General features: G+C 36.0%; 1 protein-coding gene across 10 annotated transcripts in view; it reads right to left on the reverse strand.

Moving 5' to 3' along the window:
- DMXL1 (Dmx like 1) overlaps positions 1 to 12,675 on the reverse strand; it is an 84,094-nt gene that overhangs the window by 24,896 nt on the left and 46,523 nt on the right. For 6 of the 10 annotated variants that reach the window (XM_074568838.1, XM_074568841.1, XM_074568837.1 and 3 more), the window contains 7 exons: positions 11,730 to 11,982; positions 9,004 to 10,094; positions 8,547 to 8,738; positions 6,795 to 6,871; positions 6,495 to 6,622; positions 4,489 to 4,737; positions 3,971 to 4,084 (listed from right to left, as the gene is read on the reverse strand). In XM_074568838.1, the coding sequence (XP_074424939.1) occupies positions 3,971 to 4,084; positions 4,489 to 4,737; positions 6,495 to 6,622; positions 6,795 to 6,871; positions 8,547 to 8,738; positions 9,004 to 10,094; positions 11,730 to 11,982 (2,104 nt within the window). The remainder of the gene's footprint in view (positions 1 to 3,970; positions 4,085 to 4,488; positions 4,738 to 6,494; positions 6,623 to 6,794; positions 6,872 to 8,546; positions 8,739 to 9,003; positions 10,095 to 11,729; positions 11,983 to 12,675) is intronic. The other 4 variants (XM_074568844.1, XM_074568843.1, XM_074568842.1 and 1 more) reach the window with 1 other exon arrangement.

The following is a 12,675-nucleotide window of genomic DNA, read 5'->3' on the forward strand; positions in this document are numbered from 1 at the left end:
GACCATAAATTCTTTGTTGTATTTATGCACCATTAATGAGTAGTCATTCACTGAAAGGCTCAAAGCAAGTATATATTAAACTTTCAGGTGTTTCTGAAGACATTATATACATTGGGGGCATTTCAATAAATGGTGAATAGAAACCTCTCAAAAAATTAGATAAGCACAAAATACTTGGCATACACAAACTTTGTTGACATTCCTGTTCTGACCATCTAAAGCTTCTTCTACTGAACTAAAACAACTCCATCATTCAGAGTGCAAATACTTCAAATCAAACTTCTAATCTGTTTTAACGGCTGACTTAACCAAGAATAAGAGAGTAATAGTGAGAAGACAAAGACTTTAATATAGAATAAAAAGGCCACGCAAGTAATGAAGTACTCAGTACTCCAAAGTACCTTAAAAAAACCAAGCCCAACATTGCAGTCTCTAATTCTGAGCTGGAATTCAAGGCAATTATTCTCACATTGATGTCAAAGTTTCCACTAATAATAATATCACAGAGAATTCTTTATTAAAAAGGAGCAGCTTGCATGGCTGTTGTTAGGTCCTTACACAAGCTAGGCTGCTTTAAAACTCGAGGAATCTGTATCCTTTTATCTATTCTGAGATTAATCCATTCCTGGAGATAAAGTCTAAAAATGAAGACTTTTTACTGTTGTTTCTGATTTGCAGATACATAGCACTGTTAGATCCAGTCTGAGGAAGAAAAAATTGCTAGTCCAAAGCACTACTAATGCAAGTTTGGGTTTTGTTGTTGTTTTGTTTCAGATTCTGGATGCAACGTACCTCACAGCAGGTACAGCAAGCAGATAAATGCAAGAGTTCTAAGGGTTTGATTTTTCTTTACAATTGCCTAAGCAAAACTTGGCCAAACACTAAATTAATCTTATGCTTAGAGGCTCTGTTAATCTAAGTCAGAAATATATAAAATCTGTAATGGCAGTATGTTTTCCAGGAGGTCATGAATAATGGTTTGTGGGGAGCAAGTGAAAGCTGCAAATTAATGCAGAGGATCTAACAAGAGAAATATATGCATAAGATTAACAGCGGGACTGCACAGCGCGTGGATAAATTTTATGTGCACATCCTCATTATCAAGGTTTCTTAAAACCTTTGGCATGTCAGGCAAAACCCATCAGAGTAAGACAATTTATAATTTCTCCGTACCAAAGTACAACTATGACAGTACTCAGAAATAATATTTGTGTTAAAATTTCTTTAATTGCTTGGAAAGTTACAACAATCAGCCGAGAAAAGTAACTTGTCTTAAGACTATTAATAGTCAGATATGATCAGATTTCTGATTTCTATATCTGAAACCCAAAATGACAACTTGAAGTCTATAAAGTGTACTTGTAAAATACTCAAGTTTTGGAAGTAGTTTTGCATTTAATTTACTCTTATAGCATGGAATAATTGAATATATGAAATGAAATTATGGATTTCTATCTATTAAAGTAAAACCTAAACTTTTCCTTAAGAACCCTCTGGATTATAGAGAAATTACCATCTCTGTACAGACTTAAGTTACAAAACAGTTTTCTGAGGCTGTTTTGAGGAGAAATACATGGTAAATACAATTCTGAAAAGATCTACTGTAATCAATAATAGGGTTATTTTTCAGATGCTAATTGCCTATTTGAAAAGAATTTTGAGACATAATGTAAATTCTCAAATGCTAACCCAGTTTGTCAAAATCATTTGCTGCAACTGCAAGAAGAAGAAACACGTCTGGAAAATATAACATGTCAGGCAGCTCTAAAAAGCATTCAGACTGCTATGCTTTGTCTTATCTTCACTGTGAAAGAGGCAATGAAGCAATAGCTTTTCGTACAAACTAATTCCTAACAGAGGTCAGGATTTTACAAGACTACCAGGAACTGGTTTTTGGTTCCTGTTTTTAAGTTTGTGTCTAATGGAAAGATGATGTTTATTTAATAGAAATTTTATATCCAAAGCTATTATATGCTCTAGTCAACTGAAGTAAGGCGCAGAAATGGAAGTCACATAACTTTATTGGCCAGCTCTGTACATAGTGCTATAATCTCTTAAAACAAGTTTGACCATGGAGATCAACATCCACACTTAGATAAAGCACTAAAAGATTGGGGGAGCTAGGGGCATGGCAAGAAGATGACGACATATGCAGGACATATAGAGTTATATTAGAATTTTTAATGTTAAGAATTTTGGGCTTTTGATACCCACTTGAGAGTGAAAACATTTCACAAATATCTAAACACAAACTTAAGAAAAAAGAGTATAGTTATGCATAACAAAATGGGAAGCTATACGAAGTCTAAATCATACTTTGGAAGAAAGTGCCATAGTTGACTGGAACAAGCATCCCAGTCACCTCTCAGTGTTCATTTCTGGGTCAGGAAAAAAAAAGTAAGAGATGATAGTAGGGGCTCAAAAATTCAGCAGATTTTAATCCTACTTCTTTGCTTCGCTGGGGGTCTATTTTTTTCGCTTCCTCCCCCTCCCCCCCCCAATTTAAAATGACAGAGAAAGATGTTCCTCACGAATCCTTTCCCCTAAATTTGCTCTATATAAACATGCATTAAAAACAAGTAATAGACTTACAGAATCCTAGAATTAAGTAGGTTGGATAGAACCTGGTCCAATCCTTTGCTCAGAACGGGGCTGACTTAGGTGATTGCCTAGTTTGTTCAAGTTTTGAATAACTCCAAAAATGGAAACTCCACAACCACTCTAGACCCCTTTTCCAGTGTTGGATTATCCCTGCAAATTAGTATTTAAAAAGGTCCCTTCTTCCCTTAAATTTTCAATTTTTGTTTCTTGATTCTTCCAGCAACAGTTTTATTAATTCTGCAATCAGCCAGACAGCATTCATTTTCAAGAAAAACATGCAGTAGACAGGCATTAAGTACACATTTCAGAATACATTTCTATGTAAAAACAATTAGCTTATCATTTTAAAACAGTAGTAGTAGCAGCATTAACACACCTCAGTATACAGTTACCAACACCTAGGAAACTTAGAATTGCCAACAAAAGCCAGTTATGCCTTCCAACAATTCTGATATGGCAAATATATTTCTCATTATCATTTTGTTAAGGTAAATATTTATTCAATACCACAGAGAAAACTGTACAGATAAGAACTCACTTTTGATTAAAGATCTCTACCCTGAAAATACTTTTCTAAATGTCTGACAAAGTCTGTGTTTACACAGGCTACATTTCCAGTTTTCCTTAAATACAAGGTATTTTTATATGTAACACACATTGAATATTAATAATAACAGTATAATAATAAAAATTATATAATTTAAGTTATATTTTATACATATATATTTAGAAGTGATGTACAAAGTCACCATAGTTCCAGTAAATTTATATTTACAAAATCTTCCTTTTAAAAAATCTGATAGTCTACAGGACTGTTACTCTTGATTTTATAGAAGTCCAACTAAATTATAAAGCACAAATCTGTACCAAAAAGAAAAGCACTACAGAATTCATTCTGGACTTCAGGATAATTTATAATAATCCGAATTTAAAACTTGAAGGTTGTTTGCTTTCCTAAGGAAGGTTGTTTCCTTTCTTAGACTATCAAAACTGAACACCTTTTCTTTGTAATGTCTAGAATGAAAACTTAGAAATTCACATGCATAATGCTTATATTCAAAAAGCAAAACAAGCAGCTCTCCAACAAAGATACGAAACACTTCTGATCCTTTCAAACCATGGTCAAAGTCATTTTATAATTAACACTGATTTCAAATGAAGTGTAGTAAGAATACAACAGCACTGCCAATTTATTTTTTTTTTTAAAAGGCCCAATTTAATTGCTGCTTTAGTTACAAAACTTCACTTTAAATTTTGATGTCATGGCTTGCAAACAGAAGTTTTTCTGTCTTTCTACATATGCAAAAAAAAAAAAAATCACACATAGCAAACTGCATGTAGAGGCCTAGTACTAAATCTAGTATCTTGCCTGAAGATTTGGTAGGACTATGAGTACTGAAGGCCGTAAGGGATTTGGAAAACCCCACACATTCCATGGAGAACACTACTACCTGATGTGGGCTAGGCATTGGGAAGTGCCCACCTGCCAAAGAGAGAAAACATACTGTATTTGTAAAATGGGAATATATTCCTGATATGAGCGAACTGGAAAGCTTTAAAATGGACATTAAAAACTAGGCTGTAATAGTACTGAAAGTTTTCTCTTTAAGATGAGCTTAACCCCCTCACATTACAGTATGTGTAACATACAGTAGTTGTGCTACTTGAAAATCTTATTTCAATAACATTCACATCTGCTTCGTACTCTCTTCTATACAACATCTATGCTAATTATTTTAGATCTTTGTTTTTCTTTGCAGATCTAAAACCATATTGAATTCTTAGTGAACATTAACTACTTAAAACAATTACTCTTAAGCTTTCAGCAGTGACATAATTTTCTTAAAGCACCCCGAAGACGAATGTAAGTAAAACAATGGAACCAACCAGTTTTTGTTTTTAATTGCAGTTGTTCGCCACTGGGTGTATGAGCTCCTCCTCCAAAGACAGCAGACCACATTTTGTTGTTAAGTGGATGAGCCATAATTCTGTACAATTCATTGCTAGAATGTGTTGCTAGGCCATGGATGAACAGACTCAAGTAGACTGCAGTTAGAATTTCACAAAGTAAAACTGTGAGACTTGGCTGCGCTTCCTCACCAGCAGAATTCAAGAGACGTATTAGAGCTGTTATTCCTGTTTATAAAAAAAAGAAAAAATAAAAAGCATATCCATGTGTGTCAACATACTCTGGATTATCATGGGTATTTTGACTGGCAACGTACATTACTGAGTACCTTCTAGTGTAGAAAAAGAATTAAGTCTTAGAGGAAATTAAACTCCAGGAGAAAGAGGCATGCTATTGAACAGCTTCATGTTTTGTACTAACAGTTAAACAAATATATAGCAACTTTTCAAGAATAAGAGGGAAAAAAAATCACAAAAAAAAGCACTCAAATTCTGGAATATCTCTAAAACAAAATATCTGGTACTGAAACTCTATGATACAACACCTAGTTACCTCACTTACATGAATCTTTCTTCCCCCCATGTCTCAGGCTCTCTTTTTTCTGGCTACTCAATTCTTTCAGCAAAGGGTTAGCTCTTTATTCTCTACTTGTTTAGCTAAACGAGTGCCTCACAGTATATTCAATACATATCATCCAAATCTTATACTTAAGAATAAAAATACTAATCTGCTCATTGACTTTTCTGGGGTGCTTGTTTCACCAGTTACGTCTGTAATTCCAGCACAACACTGTAAGTTGACATGCTATATTCTCACTTTACAGTGGTAAAACCAACCAAAAATCATGGTCACCAATTTGAACTCTGCATTGTCTGACAGGTGTTCTTTCACCCATGTGCTATACATCTTGGGGGTTTTTTTATGCTCCCACAAAAAGTTGTGAAGAGTTTCAGATGTGGCTCCAACTGTGTCACTTTGTGCACATAAGAGAAAACACAAATAGCAGCAGCCAAAGAATTCTGCTTTGTGTCATACTCTCCCCTTTGTACATAAGGCATGTGAAGCTATTGGAAAAAAAAAAAAACACCTGAGAAACCAGTTTAAAGTGATGTTACCTATAAGCACAACTGCTAACAATGCCTTGTCTCGTTCATTAGAAATTTAACTCTGCAACTAATGAAATAAAAAGAGAACAGATGACAATCTGATTCCTCTCAAAAATCTGTAAATTTTTGACAGAACGTTTTGCAGAAAAGAAAAAAACAGGATAGCTTCAAACACAACGACTGTTTAAGGTTCTCCAAAAGATTTTTTTTTTAAATTTTCTTATTGAAAAACAGATCCCATAATATGAAAGCATACTTCTTGGTTATGCTTACAATAAAGTTAGTGCTGTAAAGCTTATATAGACACACACTCTCTCTAACGTGACCAGGGTAGCTTCATCAGGATAGATCCCAGCACATGTCAAGAATTATCTGAAGTCCTATGTGGGTTTTAGAGGTACAGTAAAACATAACGCATGATAAACTTTTCATTGTCAACAGTTGCAAGTTAGTTCAAAATTTGTACATAATCATTCTAAGATGGTGCACAAACTACGATAGCCTTTCAAGTTCTTTTTCAAAGTAAAGGAAGCAGAGTAACGGTGAGACTGATCTGTTGCCTGCAGGGGGAGCAAGTAAAGCACAGACCAACACCCTATTTTCCATTTACTTGCCCTCTACTAGAGCTCCCACTAACATTTTTTAGCAAGAGAAAGCAATATAAATCAACTTATAATATTATAACTTAGTGAATAACCAGAATTACTAGATTACAGCTTTTGAAAAATGAAGATAAAATTTTATTATAAGAACTTATTTTTACCACGCAGCTGTTACAAATACTACTACAAAGTCCAGAGCATAGCTGCATACTCTTACAGTGGATCCAGACAATTAAGTCTTCCTTAATAGGAAAGAAACAAATCAACTATACATACCTGGCCACTGAGCAGGTGATGTATTGGGAGTCACTGTTTCTTCTAAGCTTGTTGTTCTTAGAGAAGGGCGCTGAGTTAATAGCACTGTCTGATACACTGTTCCAGTGAACTGATTTGCTTGAAACGAGCTGTGAAACAGAAAAGTGGGACATTGTATTTACATTATAAAAAAAGTGTTTAAAACTATTCAAGTGGTAGGCATGTGTGAGCACTGCCTTCTGGTGCACTATTATTATATCACAACTACAGTGAGACAACGTGTTGACCAATCTCTAAAAAGTACTTTTCCTAGTTCGTTACCTGTAGCTGTGGCCATCACAGAGACATTGGTAGATGCAAGCAGAGAGTGACGCTGCTAAGGTATGCATTACATATATCTGTAAGACAAAGTTTTATAGAACATATTACACTCCAGATGAACAGTGGGCAGTGGCAAAAATCACTTACAAAGGCACCTTCTCCAAAAAATTGGGTTTTGACCAATTCTTGTGCATCCCAGACATGCACACAATTTGCTCAGTATCACACTGATCACTATTTTTATCATAGCTGATACATTTCTTAATGTATCACAAAACATACTTATGTAAAGAGCTAGAGAATCTGTTGATCAAAAACGTTCAGTTAAAAAAATGAGTTTATTATAGTTATTTGTCTGTTCCCTCTGAAACAAAGCACAGACTAGGAACTGAGCAATCTCTTGAGTATTCTCCAGAAATCCCTAGCAAAAGTAAATACGATTTGGGACCTAACACATACAAAACTTCAGGAAATATTTAACCTAACACTTAAAAGTTTGCTTTCCAGTCCAAGGTTAAATACAGAAGAAATCTTACATAACTTAAAAAAACAGACTGAATTTTACTCTATGAATCATAGAATCATTTAGGTTGGAAAAGACCCTTGGGATCACCGAGTCCAACCATCATCTCCACTCTACAAAGTTCTCCCTTACACCATATCCCTTAACACCACATCTAAACGACTCAAACACATTCAGAGATGGTGACTCCACCACCTTCCTGGGCAGCTTATTCAACTATCTGGCCACTCTTTCTGTGAAGAATATTTTCCTAATGTCCAGTCTAAACCTACCCTGTTGCAGCTTGAAGCCATTCCATCTTGTTCTATCGCTAATGACCTGTGAGAAGAGACCAGCACCAACCTCTCTACAATGGCCTTTCAAGTAGTTGTAGAGAGTGACGAGGTCTCCCCTCAGCCCCATCCTCCTCAAACTAAACAGTCCCAGCTCCTTCAATCGCTCCTCATAAGATTTATTCTGCAGGCCCTTCACCAGCTTCGTTGCCCTTCTCTGCACTCGCTCCAGCACCTCGATATCTCTCCCATATTGAGGTGCCCAGAACTGGACACAATACTCAAGGTGTGGCCTCACCAGTGCTGAGTACAGGGGGACAATCACCTCCCTCCTTCTGCTGGTCACACTATTTCTAATACAAGCCAGGATGCCACTGGCTTTCTTGGCCACCTGGGCACACTGCTGGCTCATGTTCAGCCGCTTGTCAATTAGAACCCCCAGGTCCTTTTCTGCCAGGCAGCTCTCCAGCCACACTGCCCCAAGCCTGAAGATATATACTGTTTCACAGAAAAGTCTGAGTTTACTGCACTTTGCAGACAATCAGTTTTTATACTTCAAAACTTAATTTTACTTAGGTCTAGGACTGACATACAGAGTTTACCATTAACATAACCAAAGTAATGATCATATTGTCATAAAGACAAATGTGACACTGACATAGTAGTGCATGTTTTCCATAACAGATGTCATCTTGGACAAATATCCAGTCCTGAGAGAGGCTGATCTACTTCAGCTTGTTCAACCAGATGCTCAGCACATCAACAATAAGTAGTAATCAGTGAACATACTTTTAGCACACTTTAAGCACTACCAAAAATAATTATGTTGCACAGTTTTATTACTTGTCATAGGTAGGCACATCAGAAAGTTTTCATGCTGTGAAAGAGAGATTCATGATTTCAGCAAACTGGACAATGACAACAAGAAACAAACAACTATATAAAAAAAATATGCACCTTGTTGTTCTGAGTATCTGGATGAGGTGGCGAATCGAGGTTTATTATGGCATGTAATATATCATGAGTTAAGTTACCAAGATGTAGCAATGGATTAGCCACCACTGTTTTGGCACTAGCGGTGCAAGCAAATAGGAGAGGTACGGAGCTTTGCTCTGGTAGAGGGCTGGACGGTACCCGTATTGACTGTTCCTAAAAACAAGCAAGAAACACACACATAAAGTGATAGTACAGCTTCCTAAAGGGAACCAAAGAACTTCAGAAAGAGGGGAAGGGGATTCTAAACAACAAAAAAACCCTAACCTACAGAAAACATAACATGTTAACAAGTGTTACTTTTATTATAAAATAAGTGCATGCTATAATAGGAAAACTTCAACAATAACAGGTAACATATTCAAAAAAGCCTACATCAAATCCAATGCAGAGAAAACACAAACTAAGCTACCCCACATACCTGCTGAGATTCTTGCAATAGCAGAATTAATTCCATTCTGACAGATGCCAAACCTCCTCCATGAGAGCCATGAAGTATACAGTAACTAAGGAACATTCTTAGGAGTGACTGGTATTTCAGAAGCCATTGGCGTCTTTTCTGAAAATCTTCTTTCTGTAGCATATTTTTTTGCTGGTCAGCTAAATCTTCAGGGTTTTCATGTAATGTAGCTTCCTCTGGCATCACACTAATTCCTGACTGTATCTCTTCTACTTCAACACTATAATCACAGGTCTTTTGAAGAGCTACCACTTCTCTTTCAAGCCACTGATAAAGCTGATACCTCAGCTTCCCACCGTCTACCTCATAACCAGTGGACAGCGTACGAAGCTCTACAGTAAGAATTTTCAGGCATGCTCTAAACTTCAGCTGTGCTGAAATTATATCTTCTGATGGACTTAGAATACTTTTGTCATCAACTATACTAAAAGATTCTGTGTAGCTAGAACTTGTTTCATATAATTTTTCAGTTTTCTTCAGAGGTTTTAGGTCTTTCATTACCAGGGAAGAATCTTCATTCTCATCACTTTGATCACTGTCTGACTGTAGTTTCAATTGTTCATCTTGGAATACCACACTTGGCTGGCTCCAGTCAAAGGAAAGAGTTGAACTTGAATGTTTTCCTGATGAACAGTCTGAAGATGATCCTAGACCATTCAATACTGGCTGTGACCAATCAACACTGGAAGACTGGTCTTTTGTTTCCAGTTCTTTAACTGGAGAAGATGGTGAGAAATCTTTACTAGTATCCATTAAACTAGAGGATCTACAGAATGACTTCGACCTCTTGACAACTTTGGGCATCTTTGATAACACTTCTAAGGCCAACATAGGACAACCAGCTTTTAGATGGGCATATGCAGTGGTGAAAAACAGCCGTCTTTCACTTAGGTTGATTTTGTCAGCTAGTCCATTTTCTACTGTTAGGCAAATGTGTGTGGAAGATGTATCAGAAGAGCCAAAATGACGTCTCAGCAAGAGAGGATGTGTTCTTAAGTAGTTATAGAAGTTAAACACTGCAGGGTTACAACTTGATGAGCCATCTCGTTCATCTGAAAAGATATTGCATCGTGAGGAAAATCTATCATTCTGTATGAAATAGTCCATCTGCAACGTTCTAAGTTCATCAGAATGTCATTAGGTCTTAATACTCATTCTCCTGTTAATGTAATTGCACCCCCCTTTTCACCTTCCTTTGCACTTTTATCATTTGAATATCTTGGGAGGAAGGACATTGCCAAACCTAATCACTACTAAGAAGAGAAGCTTGAGCAGGAGAGCAGGTAAGACCTTTAATTTAAAACAGCTGGTATTTCTCTTCCTTGCAGTCAGGCCAGTTCTGCTGCAGTTAAACAAGACCACACTCCTGGTTAGTTTATATTTCTGAAGTCTCCATCACTAAATGACAATAAAATGTTATATCTTACTAAATACTTTTATTTAAAAGAAATAGTCTTTTTTAAAGTTTTGGATTAGTAATTTTTTTTTTTACCTCTTAACAATAATGCAACATACAATAAAACTAGTAAATCCATAACTTGTATATATGGCTATTGTTATTACATACAAATAAATGAATTATACAGCAGTGCAGCACCTACACATTTTATTTTCATGTCCAAAACCACAACATGAAAATCCCTGAAAGCATCAGCATAGAATTATTCACACAGCTTTCAAAGAGTCTGGGTTAGCTGAATTAAGTTAACTCTTACTGTTTCCTCTGTCAGGAGTTATGGCACAGCCAACTACAGATTACAGGAAAAGGTACCTGAGAGACCACCTTTTAAGTAAGAAATAAAGCAAAACACCACAAAGAAGCCACTGAGCTGATTAAAAAATTAGAAACATTTAAAAATAAATTTACACAGGAGGATATGACCAAGACAGAAACAACTGAACACTATATCCCTAATTTGCTCAAAATTATCCTGAGGCATGTAACTTCAACTGAAATTAGTTTTTAAAATTAATTACACAGCTCTGGGGATTCAAGTCTTCATTTATCCCCATCAAGTTTCCCTCGGTAGCCAGGACTGAAACTAGCTAGCATGCTAACTATTAGGGTCCTGAAACATTTAACCTCCTTGAGAACATTAACTTTAGGAAATAATACAACTGATTCTTACAAGGCCTATAAAGCTAGCAAGTGAAGAGGGGGGGAAAAAAAAAAAATCACTTTAGGAGACTTACATGCTATTTCAGGCACCATGTGGGCCTCTTTGTATCACGGGAAATACCAAAGTCTTTTCTATGGCAGTTTATCATTGTGGTAAACCATTCTTCCCAAGGGCTAAAAGCTACAAAATACTGCGTCTTCCAGACTGCTATGAAAATGTGCAATTAAGAAATTTTTGCCTAGGTTGTGATGGATTCAAGCTAACTAATGAAGTTAATTTGTCTCTTCCTGTTTCAGATACTGCTGGAAAAACAGCTACATGACTGCAAAGTCATTCTCATTACCCTGATACTCACATAGTTAAAGGATAAATTAAGTATCTATTCAGGGGATACAGGATAACAACAATACAGTCACCACATTTACTACAGAAATCACATACATTGCTACAGCGAGCTATTTATGAGCAATGGAGAGCAACCATGCAGTACCTGGTCTGGTTCAAACTATGCTTTAAGAAACTACATAGTTAAAACCAACCTAACAGGGAAAATAATCATATTCTTACCTCCTTCATCTTCAACAGAATGTTTAATCAAAGTGTCAAGAGCCTTGCTATAATCTTCCAAAATCCAGTAAGCCATACTTCGCAGAAAAGTGTCACAGTGCATGTTTCCTGAGCTCTCTTTTCCAGGAAATGCACTTCCTAAAATTCTCTTCTGTAGTATAGATTTATAGGTACTAGATACTTCAAACTCTGACTCATAAAGTCTTGATATTACAAGAGCCAATTGAATGTCATTCAGTTTTTCAAGGCAGACCTAATTGAATTTAAAAAACATGAACATATTCGTATTAATATCTGAATGTATATACACTTATAGTAATATGTTAATATTACATTATATTCACAAGACCAAACATTTCTTCTCTGGTTAAAATGATCACAAGACAGGAAGTGACACAAATCTGTTCAGATTGAGATAAGTAGGTCTATCAATTCCATAAAAAATTAGCAGGAACTATGCAGAATAGCTGTGGCCAGCTATTATATGCAAGATTTGATCTGCAATTTTGTCAGTTTAAGTCTGACATGACACTATACCTTTGAAATCAATTGCCTCCAATAAATCATTATCAGTGTGCACATGCCACCTCTTAAAGCTGTTCTTTTTGGTTACGAAACTTTACAGAACAAACCCTTCATTGTCAGAGATATGAATTTCCTCCCACCTTTTCAGTTCAGACAGAGGAAATAATTTTTTTTGTGAAGGGAATCTAGAGGCCAACCCACAACACTGTAAAGAAGCCTTAATTTTCAGATATGAAACATCCTACAGAAAAAATGTGTTGTCTTCATATATGGCAGGGCTGACAATCTGAAAGCAAGTTAACGGTAGGTAGGCCTCTTAATATTTACGATAATTAACCATGGGACCTTTTACTATCACTAATATGAGAGAAAACAGAATCAAAATGTAAAGATTAAGGATTTGTATTTGTCATTAACTGGG

Source organism: Larus michahellis, chromosome Z (genome assembly GCF_964199755.1).
Source record: "Larus michahellis chromosome Z, bLarMic1.1, whole genome shotgun sequence".
NCBI lineage: Eukaryota > Metazoa > Chordata > Aves > Charadriiformes > Laridae > Larus > Larus michahellis.